Genomic DNA, 26,254 nt, shown 5'->3' on the forward strand with positions numbered 1-26,254 from the left:
GAGCTTTTAGCTCGGACACTAGGGCAAATACGAATTTATTATTATTATTATTATTATTACAATAGAGGGATCCTCTCTTTTTGCCGATATACCTGGCTTCTCCTCACCATCCATCATAACTGAAGACAATCTGCGCCCAGATCTACTTCTGCGTACAAAGGAAAACATTCTTTATGTTTTGGAACTAACGATAGGATTTGAAACTAACCTTAACTGCAATGCAGAAAGGAAACGTTTAAAATATGCTCGCATTTGTCTCAGATCTAAGACCAAGGTTCAAATCTGTCATATATGTAAATCTCTCCATCAGCTCTATTGGCATCTTCGGCGACTCATGCAGCTCATTCCTTGAAATGTGTGATTCTCTTTCCATCGATGATCAACACAAACGATATCTCATTTTTAAGCTTTCTACGATATCCATTCGTACCACCTATTACATTTTTTGCTGTAGGAACAAAACATGGACTAACCCAAAGCTACTCCCCTTTTAACGTTTTTTTTTCTTTTCTCTTTACTACGATTGTAATAGTCTTATTTGTGAAAACAGGCTAGCCAGTTACAAATTACCTTGTAATAGTGAGATTTGTAATTGTAGTTTTAACTGGAATTCAAAATGAAAAGTTTCCATTATTATTATTATTTTTATTATTATTATCATTATTACTATTATTATTATTATTATTATTATTATTATTATTATTATTATTATTATTATTATTATTATTATTATTATTATTATTATTATTCGTTCTTTCTAAAATTTCCTGGAACCTTACTGTAGCAGATCTTTCAAAGACTTGGGTTGTCGAGAATCTTGACAACCTTGTATCCAAATACATCCGCCAGTGGCTCGACCTCCCAATAAGTGCTACCTTGAGTAGCATTATTCTTTCTAAAAACCAGTTTGGACTCAGCCTAACTTTACCATCCACCAAATTCCTACAGTGTCAAACAGTTTTACGAAACGCATTGAAATCTTCACCAAACGATAACATTCGCTCTTTATGGAAAAATACCAGCAGTGGCACAAATATACAATATGATATATATAGGAACACCAAAGAAGCATTAAAGGCTGTCCAGCATGAGCATAAAGATCGTCTGCAAAACATTCTAACTTCCCAAGGATCTTTATTGTCACATCTTTTTAACCAGGATCTTCCACAAATAAACAAACTTTGGTCCAAGGTGCAAAGTAGCATGCCTCAGAATATTTTCAATTTTACGATAAGGTATCTGAACAATACCCTTGCCACACAGAAAAACCTGAAAAAATGGAACTTGAGCCAGACCTCTGACTGTTCTTTCTGTTTTCTGCCAGAAACCCTCCTTCATGTTGTTGCTGGCTGCAAAACATATCTGGAACAAGGCCGATACACCTGGCGACATAACTCTATCCTAAACTTTCTAGCTACGTCACTAAAAGCTGTCAATGAATCTACCATCTACGCTGATATACCTGGCTTTCTTTCACCATCAATCATAACTGGAGAAAACCTTCGCCCTGATCTTCTCTTGAGGACTAACAACAATTACCTCTACATTTTAGAGCTAACTGTTGGCTTCGAATCCAATCTTGAGACAAATGCTGCAAGAAAACACAGCATGTATGCTCCTCTCTTATCTGGTTTACAGCGGCAGTTCAAATGTGTCTCCTTTGTTAATCTTTCTATGAGCTCTCTTGGCATCTTCGGAAATTCCTGCAATTCATTCTTCAAAATGTGTGACTCTCTCTCCATCGATCAGCAACAAAAACAGTATCTCATTTCTAAACTTTCCGACATTGCCATCCGTACTACGTACTACATACTTTGTTGCAAAAATAAGCCATGGACAAATCCGGAATTACATCCTTTTTAACTTTAGTTGTTTTATTTTATTTTTCTCAGTTTTTCCTTTTACCTTACGATTGTTATAGTTTTTTCTTGTAAAACCAGGCTAGCCAATTGCAAATTACCTTGTAATAGTGAGATTTGTAGTTGTAGTTTAAGTTGAATTGAAAATGAAATGTTTCCATTATTATTATTACTATTTTTATTATTATTATTTTTATCTCATTCCCATTACGCCACTATTTTTGCAGAATAGAAAACAACAATAACCTGACCAAAACATGTCAGAGGAGATAATAACGAATCGGAAACAATTATCAACTAAAGGTGTAATAATTAAAAGACGACCAAGTTGTGACCATTTAAACCCTGGAAATTTCAAAGGTCACGTTAATTCAAAAATGCTGACTTAAGAAAATAGTGACTATATATATATATATATGAATCAAAAGAGCTCTTCGAGACCTTTGTAAATTTTAACATGTTTGTTAGATAGTTAGAGAATATGCCTTATTCAAAAAGTTCCATTCAAAAGGTAAGTCAAATTCAATTTTAATTCAAATCTTTTGTCGCTGTTACTGTGAGACTTGCGGCTTCTTAACTTGAATTTTTCTTTTTTGCCTCAGCTATTTTCGATAATGACATTGGCAGGAGCTTAGGCCTTTATAATGCAACAACCTTGTAAGCAAATTCGTCTCACCGCTGAAGCACTTTCGCAAAAGGTATATGCATATTTATTTTCCTTTAATCTTGATTTTTTATGCATCAAAAATGTTAAATAAATATTTGTAGCAAATAAATTGTCCATTCTCTTTTAACGTTCTAAGGTGTTTCATTCTAAATACTTGAAATTAAACCTTATAGACTCTCCTCGCAACCTATGATGAAGTCAAGTGATAAGATGTTTCAACATATCAATATATTTAAGTAATAAAGATATTAAAGATATTAAACAAATTCCACTGTCATTGCAAACCTTTCGAGAAAGTTAGTGAGCAGGACAAAACCCCAAAGATTAAGAGCAGTTTCAACACCATTCTGGTGATACCTGTGGCAAAATTATCAAAAAAATCATCAATCAATGCGTTAGCTGTAATACTCCTATTTTATAAATTCATCTAAATTTTGAGATTCAAGAAATGATTCCTTGTAGTTGCGTCTTTTCTTGGTGCAAGCGTTGTTGTGAAACGATGCAAATATTCAACAGCAATATGACAGTTAACATATGTTAATTGCAAAAAAGGATAGAAAATATCACCGTCTAGACGGTTGGATTTTGAGACTGAACCAGTTTTAGTGGCAGCTGTCCCTCTATGCGTTTGGATTGATGTTGTTGTCAAGGCAACATTAGTGTAGATAAGGGAACTGTGCGAGAGGTTCTTATGAACGGGAAAATTCGTAAGCGTTTTTTGGCTCTAGCTGTGCTATAGTAGAGGTGCTTTTTGTGTTTCTTTCTCCATATAAGAATACTTTTGCTAATGAAAGAATGCAAAGAAATATCTATGTCAAAAAGCTATTAATGTGAAAAATATAAATAGCACGTGAAATGCCACTGGGAAATGGGGTATGGTGATATACTATTTGCAAAAACTGGCGCTGTTGCGTTGAGACTTCAAACAATTTGCCTTATAGGTGACAGATGCAAGATATGTGGCATATTATAGGATAGGAAAAGTGCTGCCGGAAGGGTCCTGTGCAGCGCTAAAAGCTAAATGTTTATAAATATCTGTAATAAAAAAGGATCGAGGCACATACTGAGTCCAGACAGGGGCATATTTGAAAGTGGGCATTTGGTGTACATGAATTGAATCTCTGAAGTAAACATGGTAGATAAACCATGAAGGCGGTCATACCATGAATTTGATCACTTTTGCATCGATACAATGTTGCTATGCCCCTTTGCTGTTTTTCATTTTCAAGCTTTCATGACATTTAAACAATATTATTTTTATCAGTCACCGTACTCTCTCCTCGATTAGTTTATCTATTGAGAGAACCCCCCCCCCCCCCCCCTAATTAATAATGACTGATCCCTTAGATCTGTCGATTATTCTATCGGGTGGCAATAACCGAATAACACTAGATATTGATACTAAGTACTAACCTTTTTTTCTTTTAAACTGTTAGCTATTTTTAGCCAGAACCAGGCTATGGATTCTCTTTTCAACGCTTCTCATTTAGCTTTCATTATAAAACTATCACCAGATCACAACGGAGTAGTCCTTTTATTTTGCTGAACTATCACTTTTACTGACAGAAGAGATATTCTACATGAACGTTTACTTTGTTTGCAGATAGGTAAGCATTCTATCAAGTTTGCAGATAAAGTTTTGTTAGTTTATCCGGGGAATATGCTTAATGCTCGTTTCTTAGGAGAGTCTTGAAAGCCTACTTTTGGAATATGAATCAACGGTATAACATTGGTAATACAGAGGCGGCGTCACGAAATTGAACCAGGGGGACTAAGAATGAATTTTAGTGATATAGGAGAACCCACCATGGTTGGGTATGATGCGAAAGAGAATTTTTGAATTGGGCCTCCTAGAACGGCTAAAAATGCATCTCCCAGAATAAAATTTAACAATTCACTATACCGCTCAGATAAAACAATTTGCCGATTCTTAGAAAAACATTGATTACTGATTTTTAGGAAAACTTTGGGAGGGGAGGAGTAGTGCTAAAACTTTAGTGACAGACGTTGGGGAAATTAAGAAATGCTGACCTTTGGCTCAGAGTGCACATCGATGTGAATAACAAAAAGCTGTTGTTTTGATTCAGAGGATTTTACATCCTGAACAGAAATATGCATCTTCTTAGTCCCGAGTGTGTTTTAGTAGACCACGTTTACACATCCAAAATGCAGACATTGCTATGATATAGAAACTAGAATGTTATCTACTGAATTAATGCAAATGATAGAAAAATAATAGAAATATACCTAAACAAGTTAGCAAAAAGATATAAGAAAAGCAAACAGTATATAAACAGTTTATTCTCTTTTCATTTCAAACTTTGTTTTCAAAAATAAGAAAAAAGAGGGTCAAAAATGTTTATCGCTGCAAAAGAGGGGGCTTTAGCCCCAAATGACATCGTGCCTGAGATACATAAAGATATAATTTATTTGGTTATCATAAAGAGAAGAAAATGGCTAATGAAACCTAACAGCATATCGTTTCAAAAAGGGATGCGCAAACTCATGCTGAGTTGGCTGAATTTTGCCACGTCGTATAACAAGCATACGGATTTCCAAATTCTAAGGCATTATGAAGTGCGTTTGTGATTAACTGTATATTATCTTTATTATTACCGTTGGTTTTAGTTGAGCTCTACACGTAGCTTGATTCCATTATCTCCTTTGACTCTCGATGATAGTTTGTATTCATTTGTCTCAGTAGCAATTCATCACTGCACATTTTTGATTCATCACTGCACAAATTGGTCATCACTGCACCTTAAATTAATCCTTGAATGAAAGAACCTTTATTCTTTGACAGAAGGCGGTGGACTCCTCAAATGTACAATGAAATATGCAGCGGAAAGAGGCCTATGCACAGCCAAGAAAGATGTTCTGGCCGTGAGTACCCCGTTTCGTCGTTATAAGCGGGGATGGCTAGGCCATGCTAAATGCATTTTCCTATCGTTATATTTTGTAGCTTTTTCAAACTACATTTGGCTATTTTGCGATCTTTAACTCTTTTTCATTTACGAACATGCTAAATTTGATGCTCTCATTAGGGATTGTCCGAGTAGCTGCATAAAATGAAGGGAAAATATAAGCCAATACACTTGCAAAAATTATGAACTCATTTTTTGAATGAATTATTTTTCATCCTTGAGCACATATCTGGTTCACCTGTGATAATGTTACAGAAGCCAGTCATTATAAACAACTTAGAGTGTCCTTCCATTCTCTATAAAAAGCAAATGATGTTAGAAAAAGCTTCTCGTGCTAGAAGATGTAGAAAATAAATGTAAAAGGTTAATGGGGTTAGGAAAATGTAGCACGGAAAATCAAGGAACAATCTTTGGCATCTTACCAATATGTTTAGCGCAAAAAGTTTAATTTTAGCTCGTGGCATAACGATCTCCTCGTGAGATATCATAGAGATAGGCCATATATATTTTTTTGAAAACTGAGGCGTGCGGACGACTATCATTTTTCTGTACAGTGCTTATATGAGTTGATGTAATCATGATGTAATCAATGATATGTTGGCATTGTAGTTTTTAGCATTATCAATGAATTCAATTGGCTTGAGGTTCACATCTTTTGTAGAACCAGTTAACTTTCTTCAGATCACGCAGGTTGTTCTGAATTTTTTCAAAAATCTGAGGCTGGATTGTTCTCAACTTGTTCTTAAATTTTTAGGGCGTAAGCAGTGCTATCTATTGTGCCTTAGGGGGTTTTTTGAGCCTCGTTTGCTAAGCGTGATTTGAGTTGTTTCAATAATAATGAAGGAACCAAAAACGGTTGATACAAACAAAGTTACACACAAAGTTACACAAGCAAGGATATAAACATATTAGACAGTAAACAAATTGTAGAACTAATGAATTATTACTTTATCAATAAAATACAGTCATTAAATATTCCTAAGTACCTGCCACAAGAAAAGAACTATACACCTCCTAATAGCAATGCACAGCCAAAAAGCTTTAATTCTACACTAGATAAAATTGTACAAGCCTATAAACACCACCCTAGTATCATTGCTATTAAAGGGCAAAAAAATCACCAAACTCTCTTCAGCTTTGAGCCTGTATCCATGCAAACAATGGTTCAAGAAATAAAAATGATATCTAGACGATATAAAGAGCGGGTATAATAATGATGGATTTATCCAAAGCATTTGATTGCCTCTCACATGAAATAGTACATGCGTATGGATTCAACAAGCAATCTCTGATGTTATTACAAAATTACCTAGGAGAGGACACAAAAAGTGAAAATTAATTCTCAAACAAGCACGTGGAAAATTGTTACACAAAGAGTCCCACAGGGATCAGTTTTTGGCACCCTATTATTTAACATTTTCTAGATGATATTTTCTATTTCATGACTAGAGACAATCTTTGTAACTTTGCCGATGACAATACAATATGAACAGTAGGTAAAAATGTTGATGATATAATATATAAATTAGAAAGAGAAGTAGCAACTCTAAATAAATGGTAAAGAAAAATGTAACTTTGTGATATTTTAACATAAACAAGCCAAAACTGAAAAAGCAAATATTAAAATAGGAAATGCCACAATCAAAGAGACGAAAAAGGCCTGACAACTTGGAATACGTTTAGACATCAAATCAAACTTTGAAGAACAAATACAAAACTTATGTAAAGAAGCAGGTAAAAAGATAAATGCTGTAGTCAGAATCGACCGTTATGTGAATCAATATAAAAAGTCACTATTGATGAAAACCTTTATACTTAGTTACTTAAACTATTGCCCTCTTTTATGGATGTATTATAGCCGCAAATGTGGAAAATTTATAGAAAGTATTCATAAAAGAGCACTGATAGTGGCTTACAATGATAATGAATCAAGCTTTGGATTTATTCTTTCACAAAAAAATGATGTCAGGATACATCAAAAGAACTTACAACGATTAGCAATAGAAATATACAAAACAGTAAGTAACATGAATCCAGTATTTATAAAGAAATATTCGATCGACAGAAAATTGTAAAGTATTCAAAACGAAATCAAACAAACGGATCTGACTTGCTCGTGTAGACTGTGCATACCATATGTTTCTTATATTTGATACTTGTAAACATTACGATTTGTCTTAGTTATATTTGTTATTGTTACAATTTGGTATTGATTAGCTGTTTATTAGCTATTTTTGTGTAAACCATCAGAAAAGAAAATGAATGAAGAAAGATGCAGATAAAAGATAATGTGATGTTGAATTACAAAAACATGCGATTCCGCTATCGGGCAGCATTTCCTGGAAAATTCAGATTATGCAAAAAACTATATATAATATTAGATTTATAGGCCGAAATGGCCCTCAATCTGCTACAACGAAACAAAACGTCGTAGTTTTAAATGGTTAATTGAACTTGCTACATCTAAAATATTACTACAAATGGCTACAAAAATTATAACAGCTAAAATATACAACAGCAAACTGATCAGCATAATTTTTTCAAAAGGTCTGATAAATTTCATGCTTTTGGAATGCTTGCCATACTGTTATCGCAAGAATTTGAATCAAATCAGTATCTCCTGAACTCATCATCCAAATAAACTTGTTTTCATGACTAAGATTTTTATATAGGGATATCTTTCTTCAATTTTCACTAATATTTTATTCCTTATTTCAGAGTAAAGGGGGCAAACCATTACAAAATTAGATTCGTCTTCAATATCGTGGATGGAGATCGAGTCACAATATCTGAAGATTCTTTCATCCTTGGGGGTGGGCTTGTTGCCATATCTGCCAGTCTAAATATGCAAGTTGTGAGAACCAAGTCTTACTCTGCAAAGCATGCTTCTTGTTTTAAAAAATGGCAACATTTTTCGGATTATTGATACAGCCCGACGGAAATCTAGCACCTTAATACTCCATTGGTTACTTTTTCTGATTCGGCAACCTCAACAGTCATGTGCTCGCGTTTCTGATTGGCATATTTCCATCCACGACTGGGTATATAGATTTCCTAGCTTAGAGTTTTTGATCAATGCTCTTACGTTTGATACTGCGACGAGTGTCAAGCGAAAAGCTGAAGCCATTCTTAAATTTTGTGCTACAAAAACATTGTATATATATATTTCAGCATGTAGTATGTGAGGATCTATCAATGATGAAGCAGAAATAGAGAAGAATATTGTTTCTCTTTGTCGCACTTCTTTGATGACGATCCCACTACACAACGAGCATGGCCACGCTACGCCTACCCCTATGAGCTGACCGACAAACCTCGATATGATCAAGATATAAGAAAATATGCACGTGCAAGTTGATATTTTGTTCAAATAAACTTTTGAGCAAATGTTTTTCTGTGTTTTTCACGGTAAAAGATTGTTGCAATTAGTCTATACCTTCCCTTTCTAGACTTTTCTTTCTGTTACTGAGCAAGGAGCTGGCGCACTCAGAGATTCTTCGTTTGCCCTGTTCCACATTTGCCAACTTCACTGAAATGCACAGAGACAGATCTGTTATGTCATCCTTCAAAACTATCTTTGGTATTGATGTTTATACTTGTAAGTTGGAATGTATAAGCGACAGTAAATGCAAGTCCATAAATGTGAGTGAGGATGACGGTGTTTGCGAGTTAAATGCAAAGGCAGCAGAAGATCCAAAGGATAAGATCAAAACACATCTCAGATATGGATGGACTTATTACTCCACTCTCTACAATCAGACATCGGTGAGCCTCTTCTTTTCAAAAACGAATTGCTTAAACGTTCAATTCATTTTTAGAAGGTTTTTAAATAAAAAAAAAATTTTTTAATGCAACTATATTGACTCATTTAGAATGGGTTGGGAGACAAAGGGATTGGGTTATTAATGGAAGTTGTTTAAGAATTTCTGGATTGTTTACTAGATTGGTGAAAGTTGCCTAAAGAAAAACTTATGTCTGCAAGGAGAGAAATGCATCGATGTTTGCAGCTGCCCAGGTCATAAATGCATCAGTAAGTTTTCGAGAAGTTTTTGGGAATTTTTTTATTTTCTAGACATTGAATTAAAGTTTTCTTTGTTTACCTTTATTTTTTCTGATCAAGACCAGCATAGAGGAGCCTTTTCAGGTGGACACAGCGAATTCGGATGTCATATAGGCAGAAGAGCGAGCCTTTACCCTAGACGACCTGTGATTTGTTGATACAGTAAAAAACTACTTGACATGTATGACACGAGGTAAATCCTAGTTTCGCTGCAATTTAAATTTTGACCAAAGTAACACTACTTATGAATTTTGAGAACTTCGACATTAAGCCCGTCTCCGTCGTCATTGCCCGTCGTCTTGACTCCATTTTTTACTAATCCTGGTCAGCGGAGCACGCGGAAAGATTAGAATTTGAAAAACGATTAGTTCGTCCTTTGCTTTACAAGTCTTCCAAGGACTGTTTTCGAAATTCAACATGTTATGACAATAGCTATGCTTGAAGAGATACGCTGAAAGTTAAGTTATTCAGAGTCATGTCCCTCACAGGGCTGTGGCAACGATTTGGCATGGGGGTGTGTCCGACAACCTCTTCGTTTTTGCCTTGCAGGGTGTTTTGTCGGAAAATTTTGAGCACTGTTGCAAATAAATTATGACTCTCCCACTTTGTCGGCAAATGGAACCTAAACACTCCCTTGAGCACAATATCTAGCGACAACCCTGGTCCCTAGAAACTCTTTCTGAAATTCACTTTCTACCTTTCCAGCTACCATTATACCGTTATACGTATACCGTTAGCACCCCTTCCCTCCTCTCACACTCCTCTCCCCCTCCTATCCCCTTCCTCTGCCTCTCCTCTCTCCTTCCTTTCACCCTCCTCTCCCCCTCCTCTCTCCTCTTCTCCCCTTCCTCTCTTCCTCCTCTCCCCCTCCTCTCCCCTTCCTCTCCCCTTCCTCTCCCTCTCCCCACAATATTTCACTGCTTTTATCGGGCCTGCCGTGACCTACTTCAGTATGCTTCTAAACAGTGGCTTGTAACTTCACTGTTGGTTCTAGCACAACCATAGCATATACTGTATTTTAGCTCTTTAATTGTTTCCCGGAAGTTTTCTTCTAGTCACCAGATCTTTTCCTTTTTATAGACCTGAATGCTTGCTCAGATTGGTACCGAAATGGAGCTAAATATAATGGCATATATCATGTGTTTGACTCTACGAATAAGACAAATAAAGTTTACTGCGACTTTGTTACTGATAGTAACTTTGCTTGGACACTTGTCATGTCTTCAGCACTGAAATATTATCCTATGTTCAGAGGTTATACTTTGAGGGACTCTTTGGGCCTGGCTAGCAAATTTCCAAATTGGGATCTTTACCGGTAAGTATACTTCATTATGCAAAGCTGACATTTTCTAAAAACTACAGTACTTTGCATTTTTCTACAAAAATCACTTGCCCCACCTTTCCACCGCAGAAAACCTTTGAGTTGAACAGATGTAATAATGGTAATGATAACAGTCATAATGATACAATAAAAATTTATTTTAAGTTTACAAAGACAATAGCGATAGACAATTACACAAAATTTCGCCATATGCCGCACATCTCTCTTAGATCTCGTCTATAAAATTTTTTATCTCATATAGATTCACAAGTTCTAGTTAAAAAATAGTCTACTTTCCATTTTTTTAACTTATTTATTGAATTCGTCTTTCAGATTGAAACTCATTTTTCCATTGCGATGCATCATTTAAAGCCATTTATGGGGGCAATAGCAAAGCTGATGGGACAGGAGATAAGTTTCCCTTTATGAGCAGCCAGAATGGTCATTTACTTTTTTCCTTTCCAATGCGATAATCTGTTGACTGCATCGCTCCCGGCATTTAAAAGGCTTGGCACTTATATATTTTCCAAAGATTTGATCCCCGCGTCTATTCTTCAAGTTAATCTGTAGCCTTTGTTTTAAGCCTTTTACATAAGATAAATTTCAATTTGTTCGATCGATCTACATCTGGGATCATTACTGTAATAAGGCAATCTAAATATTTCTTTCAAGCCTTCCGAAAGCATCCATGGTGAAACTAGCAGCCACATCAACTCACTGGCGAGCTACATGTAATTTCAAGCAACGCCAGAGTATTCATCGTGATTACGTCAGAGTCACTTTTGAAAACCTCAATCCTCTCACTTTCAATGGAAAAAGGGTTTGTACAGTTGTTGAGTATATCGATATTAGAGGAAACACGGCGCGCAATGCGGTAGTGCCATTTTGGCAATACAGTGAAGAGATCCTCCATACTGACAGTTGCTTTCGTGTCTGCAGTTTCGATGGAACACGTGGATGCAAAATCAACGAAGATAATTTTGGGTACTATGCTGTTACAAACAGAAACTTCACCTGTACGAGGGAACAAAACTCTACTACACAAATATGGTTTGGTGAGAAAGTATAAGCAATGAATAGTACATTTTGCTGACACATTAGGAAATATGACGTTAAAATAAACACGGCCTATTGCTACTCTTTACGTTTCTAAAAATAGAGTGCGAGAAGGCTCCAGTTGTAACTTAGCACGGTCAAACTTCAAATTACACTGTTGTAGTTCAATAAAGTCTTATGAAATTAAGGATAATAGAATGAATATGTTGTAAAATTGCTCCTTCGTCTAAAATAGGTGATGCGTGGTATGCATCAATTTTGACTGTGTGGCTTCTTCGTATATTTCCTGGTAGTCATTTAAAAATTTTTTAAAACTAAAAACGATCGCTCTACCTCAGTTGTGTGTAACTAAAACCCTCATGTCTTAAGCAGCATAAGAAATTAGAATTATTGCGGGATATTTGAAAAATTCGTATCTCTTTGCGCCTCCAAACAGCGAGGTGGAAAGCTTCCCGAAACTTGCATAGGTTGCCATCTAGACATGGCATGCTGCCTTTAAATGGGCTGCTATCTTAGCATGGCCCGCAATCTTTGAATGGGCTAATATCAAAGCATGGTCTGACATCTTTGAAAGGGCGGCCATTTTTGCAAACTCGGCAGTCACTGGTTTTGCGAATACCACAAATGTAAAGCAGGGTTACCAAAGACTAACAGGTACATTTCTTGTACTCAATAAATCTATCCAAGTTCATCTTTGCATCGCGTGCGATCTTCTTATTTTCTCTGCTCAAACGTTTTTCACTTTTTATCTGCAGGCATCAATCGAAAAGAAATGTGACACAAAAGGCAATATTTTTCGATAGTTTAATGATTATTAAGGTAAAACAGATATCACCAGTAAGTTTTACATCATTAAGTTTTACACTTGAACTTGATTGGGTAATCATAAAGATTCAATGAAAATTGGAGAATAGAAATGTTTTAAGATAATTTCGAATAGGACAAATATTGATTAATATTTTCTGTTCGTTTAATATTTAATATTTAATATTAAATAAATAAATAAATAAACAACCGGGTCACTTTAGATTTATGATGTCCCGGGTCACTTTAGATTTATGATCATGGCGAAGGGAGTTAAAAGGCATATCAGTAGGTACCATGTTTAGTTTAATGTGGTGTTGAATCCACATTTCAGCAGCCTCAAATAGTCAAAAGAAATGAGAACGAGGGTTCATGCTCCTTCGCAACTCCTCTCCCCCGCTCTTACGTCCCTTGACTCTCTGAGGCGCTAGTGGCAAGGATAGTAGAATCCTAGAAAAAAGCATCGAGACAGTCACAAACCTTTTGATCTATCCATGTAGCCACAAGGCAAAGCTGTCTGCCCATGCCACTTGCTGACAGGACGTGATCTGAAACGCCGTCTTCACCAAATGCATCGAAAACCGCATCCAAAGCCTCAACCACAATCATCAAGGGATTTTCCAGCTTTAGTTCTTGAAACAAAACAGTTGCAATTTGCTGAAAAACAAAACCATTCCAACAAAATCTCTTTCCCTGAATAGCAATTGCATTTTAAATCAAATAAGTAACCTCTGCAAAGTTGTAGTTTATTGCCAAATCTTAAGGTGGGCCAGATCTTAGATTATCTGTACAAAAAAACAAATAAAAAATTGAACCAACAATTCCAATTTTGGCGAAATTGATAAAAATACCATACTTTAAACAAAGCTACACACAAAGTAAAGCGTCAGAGATTTGCAAATTTTAGAGCATATTGAAAAGAATTTGAAAAAACAACAATTGAAAGGTCTTGGCAGTCTATAAACATGAGTTTAGAGAAGGTAAAGCATAACAAATCTCGATAGATTAAGCAAATCAACCTCTAAGTACACTTTTCCGTCTTCAATTTCTGAAAATATTTTCCCAACGGCTCCAAAGACCTTAAGCAAATTGAATCGAATTTGCAGATCCTTCGTTGACCGATACCAGCTTTCAACCATTTTCACTAAATTATTCTCGTTCTTTAAAAACTGCAAAGCAATGAAGCAGCAATGCAGTTGGGGATTGGATAAACAGAGGGTGGTTTCTAATGAAAAGCGACATTGGTATGTAATCACTTTCAACACATCTTAAGCAGATATTTCAATTAGTAACACGCATAGGTGGAAAATTACATAAAGTATGAATAACAACAAACAATGCCATAACCTAATGGCTTTCTTTTGCTGAGGCACCCCATTGCTTTACGAATCTACAGCTTGCTTCGGTCGGTGAAAAGGCGCTGATATTACATGAGAATACCACTGTAACTCCAACTTTTTGTTAAAGCACTACAAGAAAAAACCAGGTCGAAAACGTTTCGTGCAACTAGATCGGCTTATATACCTCCAAGGCCAAATCGGACGGTAGAACTTCTGATTATAACAATGAACAGTTTCCTTACTTTATGATAAAAGTTTGTCCCATTTAAGATTAGCTGCATGGATGGCACAACTCGAACAATAAGAAATTATAACAGCAATAAGAAAAATTTAAATGCCTTAAATTTAAACTTTTGGTATTGAAATATTAACGAAATTCTGTAAGTTTTTGGGTCATTAAACAACGATTAGGTTAAAAATTAAAAGATGCCACAAAAAAGAATGCGAATTGGAGAAAGGCTTACATTTTGGCACTTGGAGTCGGCAATGTGCAAAGTAATGGCTCTTAGGCAGGTGGTTAGCCCCAAAAGTAGATCACTTTCAGATGCTTCGAAATTAGCTATAAAAAAGATATCAAAATCAATAGCAAAAACCAAATTCAGATCAAATGTTTTTTAAGTGTTCGGATCAAAAATGAGCTTTCTGTTGAACATGTTTTTCTTTCAAATATCCGTTCGATGTTGTAAATTTCTGATTCCTAGAAATATCCCGATAAGAAGGTAAGAGAGGCATCTCCACGCAAATTGGATTGGTATGATATTGGTATGATAGACATTACCAAGTCACTTCTTAAAAATGGTAATAGCAGTAAGATTAGCAGATGCAAATATTGAAACACGAGAAATATCTTACCACATAGTCTTTCAGAAAAGTTTTTCCATATATTCTGTACGATTACATCATCAGACCACAAGCTGTTATCTATCATGTTTCCCAGGCAAAAAAGGGCCGACTTTTGAATCCGCACCAACCTGTGCAAGAAGGGACAAAGTGCATCAACATCGAAAGTCTAACAATTGATTTTAAAGTTCAAGGAAAAACAACGTGAAATGTCGAAATAGATTTAGCAAAATATTGATAACAACAAAAATATATATACACACAAAAGTTGCAATAACTCAATTCTCTCAATAATCTACACGAGAATCTCGGGTGCCTTAGCAAAAATCATGCAGGCACTTCGGTTCCAGTGTATTCCAAGAACACGGAATGTAGCTTACAATCGAAATTGACAAGGTGAATTTTATGAATAGAAACTTTACTGTGAAGATGAAAGTGTGCTTACGATTGGTACAAGCAATTTGTTTCTGTCCTCTCCTTTAACAAAATCATTTCTGGTTGATCAGCGTATTGCGTGCAGAAGAAAACCTGATTATGTAATAAAAAAGGAAAGAGTTGTAAAATACAACGGATAAAATATATCAGCATCTTTTGAAACACAGCAGTGTCTTTTGTTGGTTTTATTTTTGCAAAAACCAGTGTAACTTTTTGTTTTATGAAAGAAGTGAAAGAAAAAGCTGAAAAATAATCTTTATCTTAAAATTCTCACCCACTACTGTTAACACTGTTGCATACAGACAGTACTCATAAAGTTACCTTCTCTGCCAATGCCTTCGACAAAATTAACCGCTTAACACAATTCCAGTAAGTGCTTGGTTCCTAATAAATTGAAACGATATATTTCACGTTTATGACATAAAATTTGAAGAGATGATTAAGTGATGAAGCTTAACCTGTAAGGATTAAAGATCTGTTTTACAATGAATTTCACAAAATAATACTTCATAATTTATCAGCGAATAAGTATTGAAAATGTCCTTTAAAGCATTAATCAATTGATCAACAAAAGACTGGCACGCAAGCACTTGTTTATGAAGAATTCAAAGCACTCAAGGGATAAATGTCTTTCACAAGTGAATTGCCTTGAAGGTGAACTGACATGCAAAACTTTTTTTGATATCATGCAGAAAACGATGCATGGAAGCTTAATTTCAAGGTTTCGGTTAAATTCTGTTTTAAATGTCATGAAAATAAAGACGAGTGCTCGATCATTGTCGGCATTTTATGTGACCCAGCGCGCGTGACCTCACACACACTATGTTTTTATTCCTTCGATGCAAATAACGCATGAACTGGTCAGTTCAGTTCATCTAGATCAGTTACTATTTCAGGAGATCTACGTAGCCTTTGATCCAAGATAGATAAAAATTCGATGCTAATGAAGTGTACAAAGGATATGTGCTGGCTGGCGCTGCGTTATGATGGGAGGGAATTCAAGTTTTCAAAGAATAGGCACTTTTAGCTTCTCGAAGAAATACACAATTCTGAAATTAATAATGCAAACGAATTTTGGAATTTTTCTTATTTTACCATGAATCTACTTTTTTTTCGAATAAATCCAAAAATGTTTTACTTTGATATATTAATTCTACATCCAAATAAATCATGAACGTTATTTTGGGTTTGAAACTCATCGGTTCACCCGAGCTACAGGGGTGCAGTGGACTGGGAGTTGAAATTTTTACGAAGTTGTTTTCCTGCAAATAACGACTCGATCGTACTAGGATCTTAACCTCTAAAAATCTTTCATGTGATTGAATATGAATTTGCCGAAAAAGAGTGACTTGAATTCGAAATCTTTACAGCACAGTATATTGAAGTTAATCGGGATAGGTTTCCAGAAAATAAGAAAAAATTCATCGTGAACAATCTATTTGATCACACGAAGGCGTCGTTTTATACTGTATCACTTACGAAGACATCCAGTGCTGAGAATTACAATTAATTACCATTCCTTCTTCTAATCCTGCCAATATATCTTTATTTGATATGGGGACCGTCACACAATGTGTCCTTCGAGACGGAGGAAGGGCTTCAAACGATATTCTTGCAAATCTTATTGTGAAAAATTTGCAAAAGAGTCATAATCTATTTTCCAATCATTTTGTCGATATAAAGCCAAAACCTACTCGATCAATGTATTGATTCTCTTCTACAAAATCATAAAAGTACGGCCTTCCAGACTGTCGTGCTGTTCAAGTGATCTAAACATGGTGTTTGTGACGTCATATGTTGCGGAAGGCTCAGGCATACTCGTACGTGCTCGGGAAATGTTTGGTGGCTAACTTTGACGCTCAATAACTCGAAAACTATGCTGAATATGAAAAACTGATAATGTATCAGGTACTTGTGTATCAGGTACTTGTGTTTGACAAGCTTTCATTTGAGGTCAAGTTAATTTTGCGTGTCAGTTCACCATTAAATCCTAGGCAAAAAAGAATTTGGGAAATTTCTGACTAACATAGAATTAAAAACAAAAATTATGTATTCTTATTTATCAATTCAAATTGACCGTACTCAACCAAATGAAACTATAAAATAAACATTACGGAATCGTTTTGATCCTCTTTTGAATCAAAATAATCCGGGTCATCATCGGATATCTCCATCTCATCTTCGCCATCTAGAATAAAAGGTTTTGCAACATTCAGTAAGAAGAGGGGACTGCCTAGCAGGGACGAGAGAGTTTGCGAGATACAAAAATACGAACGAACGAATCATATGGGAATTTGCTAACCATCAGGAAAGACAATATTCGCGAGGACTTCCATACTAGTTTGTTTTGCTGACAGCAGAAATGTGCAGTCTTCCACCTAAAAACGAAAATAATTCAAAAAGTGCCAAGAAAAATGTCACAGAATGGCATGAAAAATTGCTTTCTACCAAATTAGAAGTGAACAATCACAAACAAGTGATGGAGCGCCGACATTTTTGTACCTTTTGTCCACAGCATGACTCTGATCTGCAACATGCTATCAGAGCCAAAGGCAAATGGTATCTCTGGGACAAAAGGAAATAAAACAATAATAAAGAAAAGTAGAAGAACCACTTGGTGAGATATACGAACTTCCCGTCGCTTACAATGAAACCCTTTAACGGTTGTTCCTACGACAAACAATTTGTGGCAGCAGCGCGTAGCACTTACCATGGCATTATTAAAAGTGCTAGAGACGATGTCCTTCAGCGGTTGCTGACAGTCGGCCTGCAGAATGCCGTCGATGGTCTGCAGCACAAGATCTAGAACATGCATCCATCGAACATCTTGCAGCTTCTTCCGCACGTTTAATAACACGCCTATAGAGAGAAGAGCAGCAGGCTCAATGCTACTATTGAATGTGCTTCTTCTAAAGGTGTTTGCATAGCAGAAATCATTATCTGAGAGTAGAATAAAACTCCCAGAAGTACTTAAAGGTAATCAATGTTAAAGGGTTTCGACCCCAATTTTCACACAATAGTATAAGGATGAAATGGTTCATGTTTATTGGTTAAGAATGAGTGAGAGTTATATGAGTGTTTGTACAATATTGGCAAAAAAATTCTTAATTTGCAAGCGAACATGTATTTTCTGTGAAAGGACAGCTCCTACAAAGGACTATTGTATAATTCACTCCAAATATAACAATAAAAACTGATTATGAAAACTATCCAAAATAATATGAGATTTTAAGCAAAGATATCCATTGAAATTTCACTAAAATGAGAGACACGGAGATTCAATATATTTTTAAATCAAAGATCATGTATGAAAATGTTTCTCCGCCATTCCCCGCTAGATCCCAAGAAAGCAACTTTTTAGAGCATCTTTGATATATTGGCTGCGGAGATGCTGAAAACTGCAAATACATTTTCGGCTGAACAAGCCTACAAGAATTGTTCTTGTGCGATTTTGGCTATAATGGAATTGACTTCCCCTTTTCCCTTTTCCCTTTTCCCTTTTTCCCTTTTTCCCCTTTTCCCCTTTTCCCCCTTTCCCCTTTTCCCCTTTTCCCCCTTTCCCCTTTTCCCCTTTTCCCCCTTTCCCCTTTTCCTCTATTCTGTGGCAGGATGCGCAAAAACCAAGTTGCATTTGCAACTATGACCTTGCTTGACAAAAGGGGTAAGGGTTTGAGTCAATTCTGCACCTTGAGTTTGCTATTCTGTGTCCATGAATTTTCCCATAAAATTTGTAGCTATGATAAGAAATCTTCCGATATGCTTTGCAAAATAGAAATGAGAAAAAGACGATATTCTCCATTCGGAGGATGGAGTCTTTATTAATTCTTTCTACCACTCGTGCTGCTTGGTTTTAAACTTTAAACTATATAGTTTTGATTAAGACTAACAGCATTTGTCGATACGTGTTGTTTAACATAATGAAAGAAAATCACATTTTTAATAAAATTTCCAACTTCCGGCCGATCACCAAAAAATTTAATTCGAATGTTTTTTCTTCACTTAAGATAAATAGGTTTTTAGCTGTTTTTCAGAAACCAACAATGAAAAATAGACAACTGTAAATGATTAATATCACTTAAACAAGTTTAACTTTTTGGTTACCTGATATTGTTGCTGCAAGGAGCCAGTGCATGTTTGTCTCTTTGACGCTGACCAAAATTTGCACCATTTTATCCAGACAAGATTGATCATTTGCAAGGTAGTTCAATGCCTCGTCATTTTCCTCTGTTACCGTAGCAAAACATTGAGCTAAGAAGGAAGTCGGCTAAGTCAAAAATCGACTTTCAAACGAGATTCAAAATAACTAAGATTTTTGTTGCCAATTTACTTAAATTCGATATGAACTATAGCTAGCAATATAAACGTATATCTACAAGGTTGACAAGGTTAGCTTGATACATTTACACATTTAACTTTCTGCATAGCTACAATTCAGTACATTGATTTATGATGAATACTAAGTTAAAGATTAATTTGTATTGACTGGCAGAAACTGACAGGCACTACATTTGCAATTTGGTCCGTCCCATTATTTTATTAGATTCTTAAAACTTTTTAAATGGTTCTAAATGTTGTTTGATTAAGTCTAACATGGCTAAGTTATCTGGATTTCTTGATAAATAATTTGATGAACGTAATTGAAAATACTGTGCATAAAAGTGGATTCAATTGTTTTACTGTTTTAAATATTTGAATGTTTGACGAGCAACAAGCATTGTGCATTTGCCTGACTTCAGAAGCGGATCTCTATACGAACTTCCATGATCATTATAGAGAAATCTTAGAGCGCGTTCTTGTAACTGTTTACTTTTCTTTAATAGTTTAAATGAAATAGAAATTAATCATTTAGGCAAATATTAACAGGATTGGTCCTAGTACAGAGCCCTGGGGTACACCAGTCAAATCCTCCGGCAAAGATCTAAATAAATTATTCCTCCGAACACATTGTTTCCTAATTTTGAGATAGAAATAAATAAAACTAGAGCATCTTCATTAAATCTATATGCATGTAGATTGGCGATAAGCAAATCATGTGATATACAATCGAAAGCTTTCGAAAGATCCATTAGGACTGCACCGACGACATAGTCATTGTCAAGGCTAGTCTTCCAGTCTTCTATCAAACGTATCAAAACATGTTGGGTCGCATACGCTTGTCGATACGCAGCAATGAAGACTGAAAGCGTGTAATCTAAATGTCGAGCCAGTTGACTTTTTAAGACTTTTTCATATCTTTGAAAAGGTATTACCACACTAACTGAGCGGAAATTTCTTTTGCAATGTGCGATTGGATTCCCCCTTATCTAATAGGCAAATTGCCACTTTTTTGCATCGTTTTGGAAACGGAGTTACAGATGCTACAGTTCAATGCCGTAGTTAAAGTATTTGTAAGCTCACTTGCAGCTAGGAATACAAGATTCAGGGGAGCTAGATCTTCACCAGTAGATTTCCTGCCACCTGAGGATTTTATTTGTACAACTTCTTGACTGTCTATCTCTTGAAAAGTGAAGGTAGCCAGGACTTGCTCTAGGCTTTGAAGAATAGCTTGGAAACTAGGATAGCTTGGACTTCAAGAATCAAGCGAACGGTTTGGCGGTCGTCAGAAATTCCAGAATTTTTCGCAACACTAATTGGCTTCTTACCGCTGGATTACTCTACTGTATATTTGTATAATGATCATTGAAAATTACTGCAAAATCTTGGTCATCTGTTGTAGAGGTTTAATTTTTCACAAGAGAAATATCACTGCTCATAGGTCCTCCTTTATTTGGAGAAAGTATTCAACAAAATCCCAGAAATATTTATTAGATGTATTGCCATTTCTAGCTGCTTCTGATTTATAGGTTTTTAGTTGCCTTCCTTCTTCATAAGACACATTTATTTCATTACTTCTTGAAATTAGTTATATTTTCTGCGGTAGTGTTCTTATTTAATCTTTTCAAGCCTTGACCTAGAATAGATTGCCTTTTGTAACTGCTGGTTCATGAAAGGAGCAGTATTTCCCCTCTGAACTTTAGTTTTAAAAGGAGAATGTTTATCTACAGGTTTTCGGGATGTAGATGAAAGATTCTTGTATGCCAAATCAGCATAATTTAAATCGGGGTTTGAGACGGGGTATGTGTGTTTCAATCAAAGTTTGAACAAGGCAAAAAATATCGCTCAAACCAGTTCCAAAAAAGGTGTCTTTTAAAAAAACCTATATTTATTTGTCAATATGACGTCAATTGATGAACTATGATATTTTTGTAAAACATGTCTTGGTCTTTACTAAATTTGACAGTCCAAAAACATCACAGAAAGTGATTGATCTAGCGTACCCGGCGTGCTGAGTTTCATTTAGTTCCAGGTTTGAAGCTTCTGGGGTCGGTAAATGCTAAAAGTTACCCACCTCATTTTGCAAACAATCAGATCGAAACACATTATCTCGACAGTTGGAGTCTCTAACGTAGAAACTCTTTGCAAAGAACCCATTTCCAAACAAATTGCATTAAATCCCCATCAAATTCATCCCTATCTTGACGGATTGGTTTTGGTAATTATTTATTAGAATGATTTCAGTTTTGAAATCTGAACTTAGTTTTGTTCCCTCTATTACCAAATTATCTTTCAAAAACAGGTCAATCATTTGTTTTGAAGGCTGCTAATATTTAAGAAGACATGCAGACTCCATAAAGAAATAAGGTTTGGGAATGAGTGACAACATGGCTATGTAAATCATCAAAAGACTCTCAGAATAAAGTGTTTTCCCACTTATCTTACAAACACGGTTCTATCTCCTTGTTAATTTTATTAGTTTTTATTCCATTTGATCTTCTTTTGAGACAATATACAATAATCTGACTTTCCAATTTGAACAGTTTTGATCAGTTCAATGACTGTTCATTCTATCTGGCTCATGATTGGCATTATGTGTTATGTTTTAGCTGTTTGTGCAACTGAATTTGATACCAAAGTTTCCATAAAATACTTACCAACAGATAGAGTGAGATCATGTTTAGCTCTTTCCATCATGAACAAAGCAATCAATGATGGCATCAACTTCACCTCATTGAAAAGCTTCATTGCTTCATCAGAAGCCTCACTGTAAAGCAACAAAATAAAATTTTCAAATGACTTAAAAATAAGAATAACAAGTCAACTTTTGTTTCCATGATTATACACTCTGCTCACAAAAGTATCCGGCAGTTCAAAGATAGATTGTGCTTTCAGACGGAAACAAATTTAGGCTGGCAATAACAACATTTTAACTTAGTGATAATAATTTTTTGAGAAACCCTTCCAAAATAAACTAAGCCATTAAAATGTTGCAAAACCTCAGAGCTTTTTACCTGTTATCATTTCTTGTTAAAATAAGAAACTTTTGCGCTACAAGCCTTACGCAAATAAAATGATGTCAAAAAAGTGAAGCACAGCAAAAGTCAAGTGACTTACTTCAAATGGGCCAATAAAACCTGGTCATTGTTTACAAACTGGTTTTTGAGACACAAATAATTTTGAATAAAGAGAAAAACAACATGTTCACTCTTAGCTGGGAAAAATATTTGCATGGAGATGCCACCGTTTGATTACAGTACATGCATAACATTTGGTATCATTTCAGCAAATCTAAAACTTTCATTCAGTGCAGAGCAATAAAGTCACAATGTTTCTTTAATGTTGCGAGTCTTGCTTAAATTGGTCGATATGAGGGTACATTTACAATTCTTTGTCATTTTTCTTGCAATACTTACCGACAGCTTTTAAAAGTTCAATTGTTTGTGAATATTTAATGCAATTTTGCCTAATGACCCAAACCAGTTTTGATGCAAATTCGCAACTAAATTTGAAACTGTCCGGACACTTTTATGTATGTACTAGCAACAATAAATGAAAAGCAATATCAATTTAAATTGCTAAACATTACAAAAAAATTTCTGGGATGTGACATGAAAAGAAAATCATATATGACTAGACCAATAAATAATATTTTAGTAACTTTCATATGATCCACAGAAACAGAAACATTAACAAATAATGTAGTTAATCAAACCCACAACATGCAGTCAGTTCTCACCACAAAAGTTGAGTCAAACTACACTTTGCACTTTTAATGTGCAAGAATTACTTCAATGTGCAGGAGGCACTTTTTGGAGTTACATAAGAGTGGCTGATATGACATATATTAACAAAGGTGATTGGAATTTGATGTTTTATGTCACTTTAGAGAAAAAAACCTACCATAAGTTACACAAAAGTGCCAACAGCTGATTCATTGAACTTACAACTTGGGTAATAATTTCCTCTTTGTCCTGGGAAAGTGACTGAGCCAGTTGGATGTCCTGAGAGCATATAACAAATTAAATACTGTATATAATGATACTATATAATGTAATATAAGATACACTTGGGATAGAAAAATATCAGATTACCATATATCTAACATTTCATAATATAAAATGTAAACCACAGCATACTGTATGAACTTGTTCTAGTCACCTGCTCACATAGCAGTTATTTGGTGTGCATTGGAACAACGATCAATAAACCATCCATCAACTAGTGTGCTGTTTCCAACTCAGCCAGACTTATTTAATGCATGGAGAACAAGGAGCCAGTTTATTATCTGTATAATTCGGATCTGAACAAAAATTGCTTACAAATTAACATACTTATTTACAGAAATGCATATCTAAAATTAACAAAGTTGCCATCAAGAGCGTGTTTACAATATGTTGTTTCTAAAAAGAGGATAAAAATGACAGGAGGGTCCTGATAAGAAGGGAGGAACAGAGAAGGACCAAAGCCTACACAGCATGAGGCATTGAAGAGAAAGATAAAATTGGAATTAGAGTTTTGGGAAGGGGTGAAAGAGATGAGGTTAGCAGTCTTGAAATGAGATGTAAGTAGCTGTGACCAAGAGAAAGAGATAAAGTGGCACTTTAGAGGCCTAATGTGCCACTTCTTGCAATGTGCCACGAAGTGCAAGAAGGGCAGGTAACAAGTAATTAATATGGTATTGAATATTGAATGCAATCACATATCAATTATAAAGTCCTTACCAAAATTGACTTCATATAGATTTTTAGCTAAAACAAGATGTATACACACCTCCTTTAATGCAATGCTAATCTGACTCAAAAGTCCATCTTTGACCAAACGCAAACATGTATCCATTCCACCAGTTGTGCTTAGATTTCTAAGAGCATATAGAAGAACATTTAATAACTGAATTGAACAAAAAGATATAGCTAAAAATACTATTAGCTAGCTATAGCTATGCCTAAACCATGTTCAGATGTAAGTTCTTAATTCACCTGGTTTTCAGATTACTTGGTGTCTAGTCAGCCGGGAAAAAGAGAAAACATGAAAATGCATGCTGAGGAAGTAACTTTGCCAATAAATATTAAGTCATTTAATTTAAAACTTACCGAAAAACGCCAGCAGCCATTTCCTGAATTTTAAGATTTTTGTGGGCAAGGAGATTGGACAATTTCTTTCCAATACCCAAGGACAATAGTTCTGTGACAGCCTTTTTGTCTGTAGCTAAATTAGCTAGTGATGCCAGAGGACTGAGATTTTCTTCATTATTGAAAAGGTTGCATGCCTAAAAATACAATTGGCAAATCAATCATTTCAATATTACAGTAACAACTGCACTAACCGTAGTAGCCTTGTATGACTCCTCTTCACTTCTCATTCCAACAGAACAAGATCAAAATTTAACCTGTAATTGTAATTTTATGACCTACATAGGTAATTGGTTTTCACTAACCGTTTCCAAAATACGGCCGAGATAGCTTTGTTTTTTGGAATCCATGTCAAAAGCTGTGTTGTTCTCTTCGCATGTTTCGTGGTTTGTTTTTCTTCTCTTTCTTGATCTCTCGTCATTAAGGGACATTTTTCATCAACGTCCACAATGTGGACTCCACATAGCAAGTAAAGACAACTCTCAGAAATATAATCGAACAAGGCCTAACTGGGGCACGTGCTTGTTGTTGTTGTTGCTGTATTTGTTCCTGCAAACTCCCCAGGAGACTCCCTTGTCAAACGAGGCACCATTGCAACCGATTTCCCAATTTCAACTTTCAAGACAATCCTAGATATATGACATTCGACAAACTACACTCCAAATCGTAGTTTGGAAACCGTTGAAGGCAGTTCAAGTGTTCAAGTCGTGGCAGTTAGTTTCAAAAATCTGTGTGATGTGTGTTGATTTGATTTTGAACTTAGAGAAGGAAGATTGTTTGGGGACGTTTTTATCGAAAGATGACGATTGCTTGGTTATGCGTGCCGTTTCCTTTTATTCCCTTCGAGCAAGAAGCTCGCCCTAGTGCTTACACTATTTGATGCTATTACATTGATGCCTGGTGTGAGTAAATTGCGACCTTCTTTATGCAGAGACTCAACGTAACAGGAACTTTCTAAACAGAAACCCCATTAAACAGAAAATGTTTACAAGGCGAAAGATGGGTTTCCAATCTACTACTGCTGGTTCTATTTCAATCGAAGGGTTTGATGGACACTTAGCAAAGTTTTCCAGTAATTGCCCAACATTTTTAACAGTCATGGCCTATCGAAGATCAGCTTGCGGAGCTGCATACTACAGGCGTTCAAAAGGTTCACACCCCAATCACCACTCTGGACTTGCAAACTGACAAAAATGCGCTGAGTGAACAATTTCAAATAAATGTTTGACGAAATAGTGATCTTGATGTTATGTCAAGCAAGGCCAAGACGATATTGCTCCAGTTTGTTTGATTTTTTGCATTGCTTTCTTCTAATAAATGAAAATAAGAGGATTTTCTCTCAAATTTTTCAATTGTGGGGGGTCTGATAAGGAGGAGGTTGGCATTTTTCTAAAAATGGGGGGTCATAATGGATTGAAATGCTTACATTTTCCAAAATTATGTTTAAATAAGGGGGTGTTTAAATAGAAATTTTGCATGAAATAAATAATTAGGTGGTGTTA

The 26,254-nt window shown here is 35.5% G+C and overlaps 2 protein-coding genes across 6 annotated transcripts; one reads left to right on the forward strand and one right to left on the reverse strand.

Annotated features, from left to right (window-relative positions):
• Positions 1–770: 770 nt before the first annotated feature.
• Positions 771–11,900, forward strand: LOC135690862 (uncharacterized). 4 transcript variants are annotated; one of them, XM_065208545.2, is made up of 6 exons: positions 771–2,557; positions 5,330–5,409; positions 8,900–9,215; positions 9,393–9,480; positions 10,591–10,825; positions 11,165–11,520. In XM_065208545.2, exons 2-6 carry the CDS (start codon positions 5,363–5,365, stop codon positions 11,199–11,201), a joined length of 723 nt encoding a protein of 240 aa, XP_065064617.1. In that variant the 5' UTR covers positions 771–2,557; positions 5,330–5,362; the 3' UTR covers positions 11,202–11,520. The 4 variants fall into 4 exon arrangements, with proteins under 4 accessions (XP_065064617.1, XP_065064616.1, XP_088970272.1 ...); XM_065208544.2 differs by having other exon boundaries at positions 773–2,557; positions 11,504–11,900; XM_089114146.1 differs by having other exon boundaries at positions 2,510–2,557; positions 7,080–9,215; positions 11,504–11,900.
• Positions 11,901–11,915: 15 nt separating this feature from the next.
• LOC135690861 (HEAT repeat-containing protein 3) lies at positions 11,916–25,287 on the reverse strand. Of its 2 annotated transcripts, XM_065208543.2 has the most exons (16): positions 25,058–25,283; positions 24,714–24,889; positions 24,394–24,481; positions 23,524–23,624; positions 22,278–22,387; positions 19,408–19,554; positions 18,017–18,165; positions 17,609–17,684; positions 17,421–17,494; positions 15,628–15,690; positions 15,317–15,399; positions 14,884–15,002; positions 14,496–14,590; positions 13,711–13,860; positions 13,172–13,348; positions 11,916–12,636 (listed from the first exon to the last, which is right to left on the reverse strand). In XM_065208543.2, the coding sequence occupies exons 1-16, from the start codon at positions 25,181–25,183 to the stop codon at positions 12,535–12,537; spliced, it is 1,836 nt and encodes a 611-aa protein (XP_065064615.1). In that variant the 5' UTR covers positions 25,184–25,283; the 3' UTR covers positions 11,916–12,534. The 2 variants fall into 2 exon arrangements, with proteins under 2 accessions (XP_065064615.1, XP_088970266.1); XM_089114140.1 differs by lacking the exons at positions 11,916–12,636; positions 13,172–13,348; positions 13,711–13,860 and adding an exon at positions 13,888–14,160 and having other exon boundaries at positions 25,058–25,287.
• Positions 25,288–26,254: the final 967 nt, after the last annotated feature.

Source organism: Rhopilema esculentum, chromosome 4 (genome assembly GCF_057945365.1).
Source record: "Rhopilema esculentum isolate cy_ngs chromosome 4, ASM5794536v1, whole genome shotgun sequence".
NCBI lineage: Eukaryota > Metazoa > Cnidaria > Scyphozoa > Rhizostomeae > Rhizostomatidae > Rhopilema > Rhopilema esculentum.

What these genes read in the sequence shown, in the direction of transcription:
- LOC135690861 (XM_065208543.2), bottom strand. Translation starts at nt 25,183, where the DNA reads ATGTCCCTTAATGACGAGAGATCAAGAAAGAGAAGAAAAACAAACCAC. An exon ending in TCGGCCGTATTTTGGAAACG is followed by an intron (nt 24,890 to 25,057) that starts GTTAGTGAAAAC and finishes TTGTATTTTTAG; the next exon opens with GCATGCAACCTTTTCAATAA. An exon ending in CCGACTCCAAGTGCCAAAAT is followed by an intron (nt 13,861 to 14,495) that starts GTAAGCCTTTCT and finishes ATTGCTTTGCAG; the next exon opens with TTTTTAAAGAACGAGAATAA.
- LOC135690862 (XM_065208544.2), top strand. Translation starts at nt 5,363, where the DNA reads ATGCAGCGGAAAGAGGCCTATGCACAGCCAAGAAAGATGTTCTGGCC. An exon ending in CCCAGGTCATAAATGCATCA is followed by an intron (nt 9,481 to 10,590) that starts GTAAGTTTTCGA and finishes TCCTTTTTATAG; the next exon opens with ACCTGAATGCTTGCTCAGAT. An exon ending in CCAAATTGGGATCTTTACCG is followed by an intron (nt 10,826 to 11,503) that starts GTAAGTATACTT and finishes ATTTCTTTCAAG; the next exon opens with CCTTCCGAAAGCATCCATGG.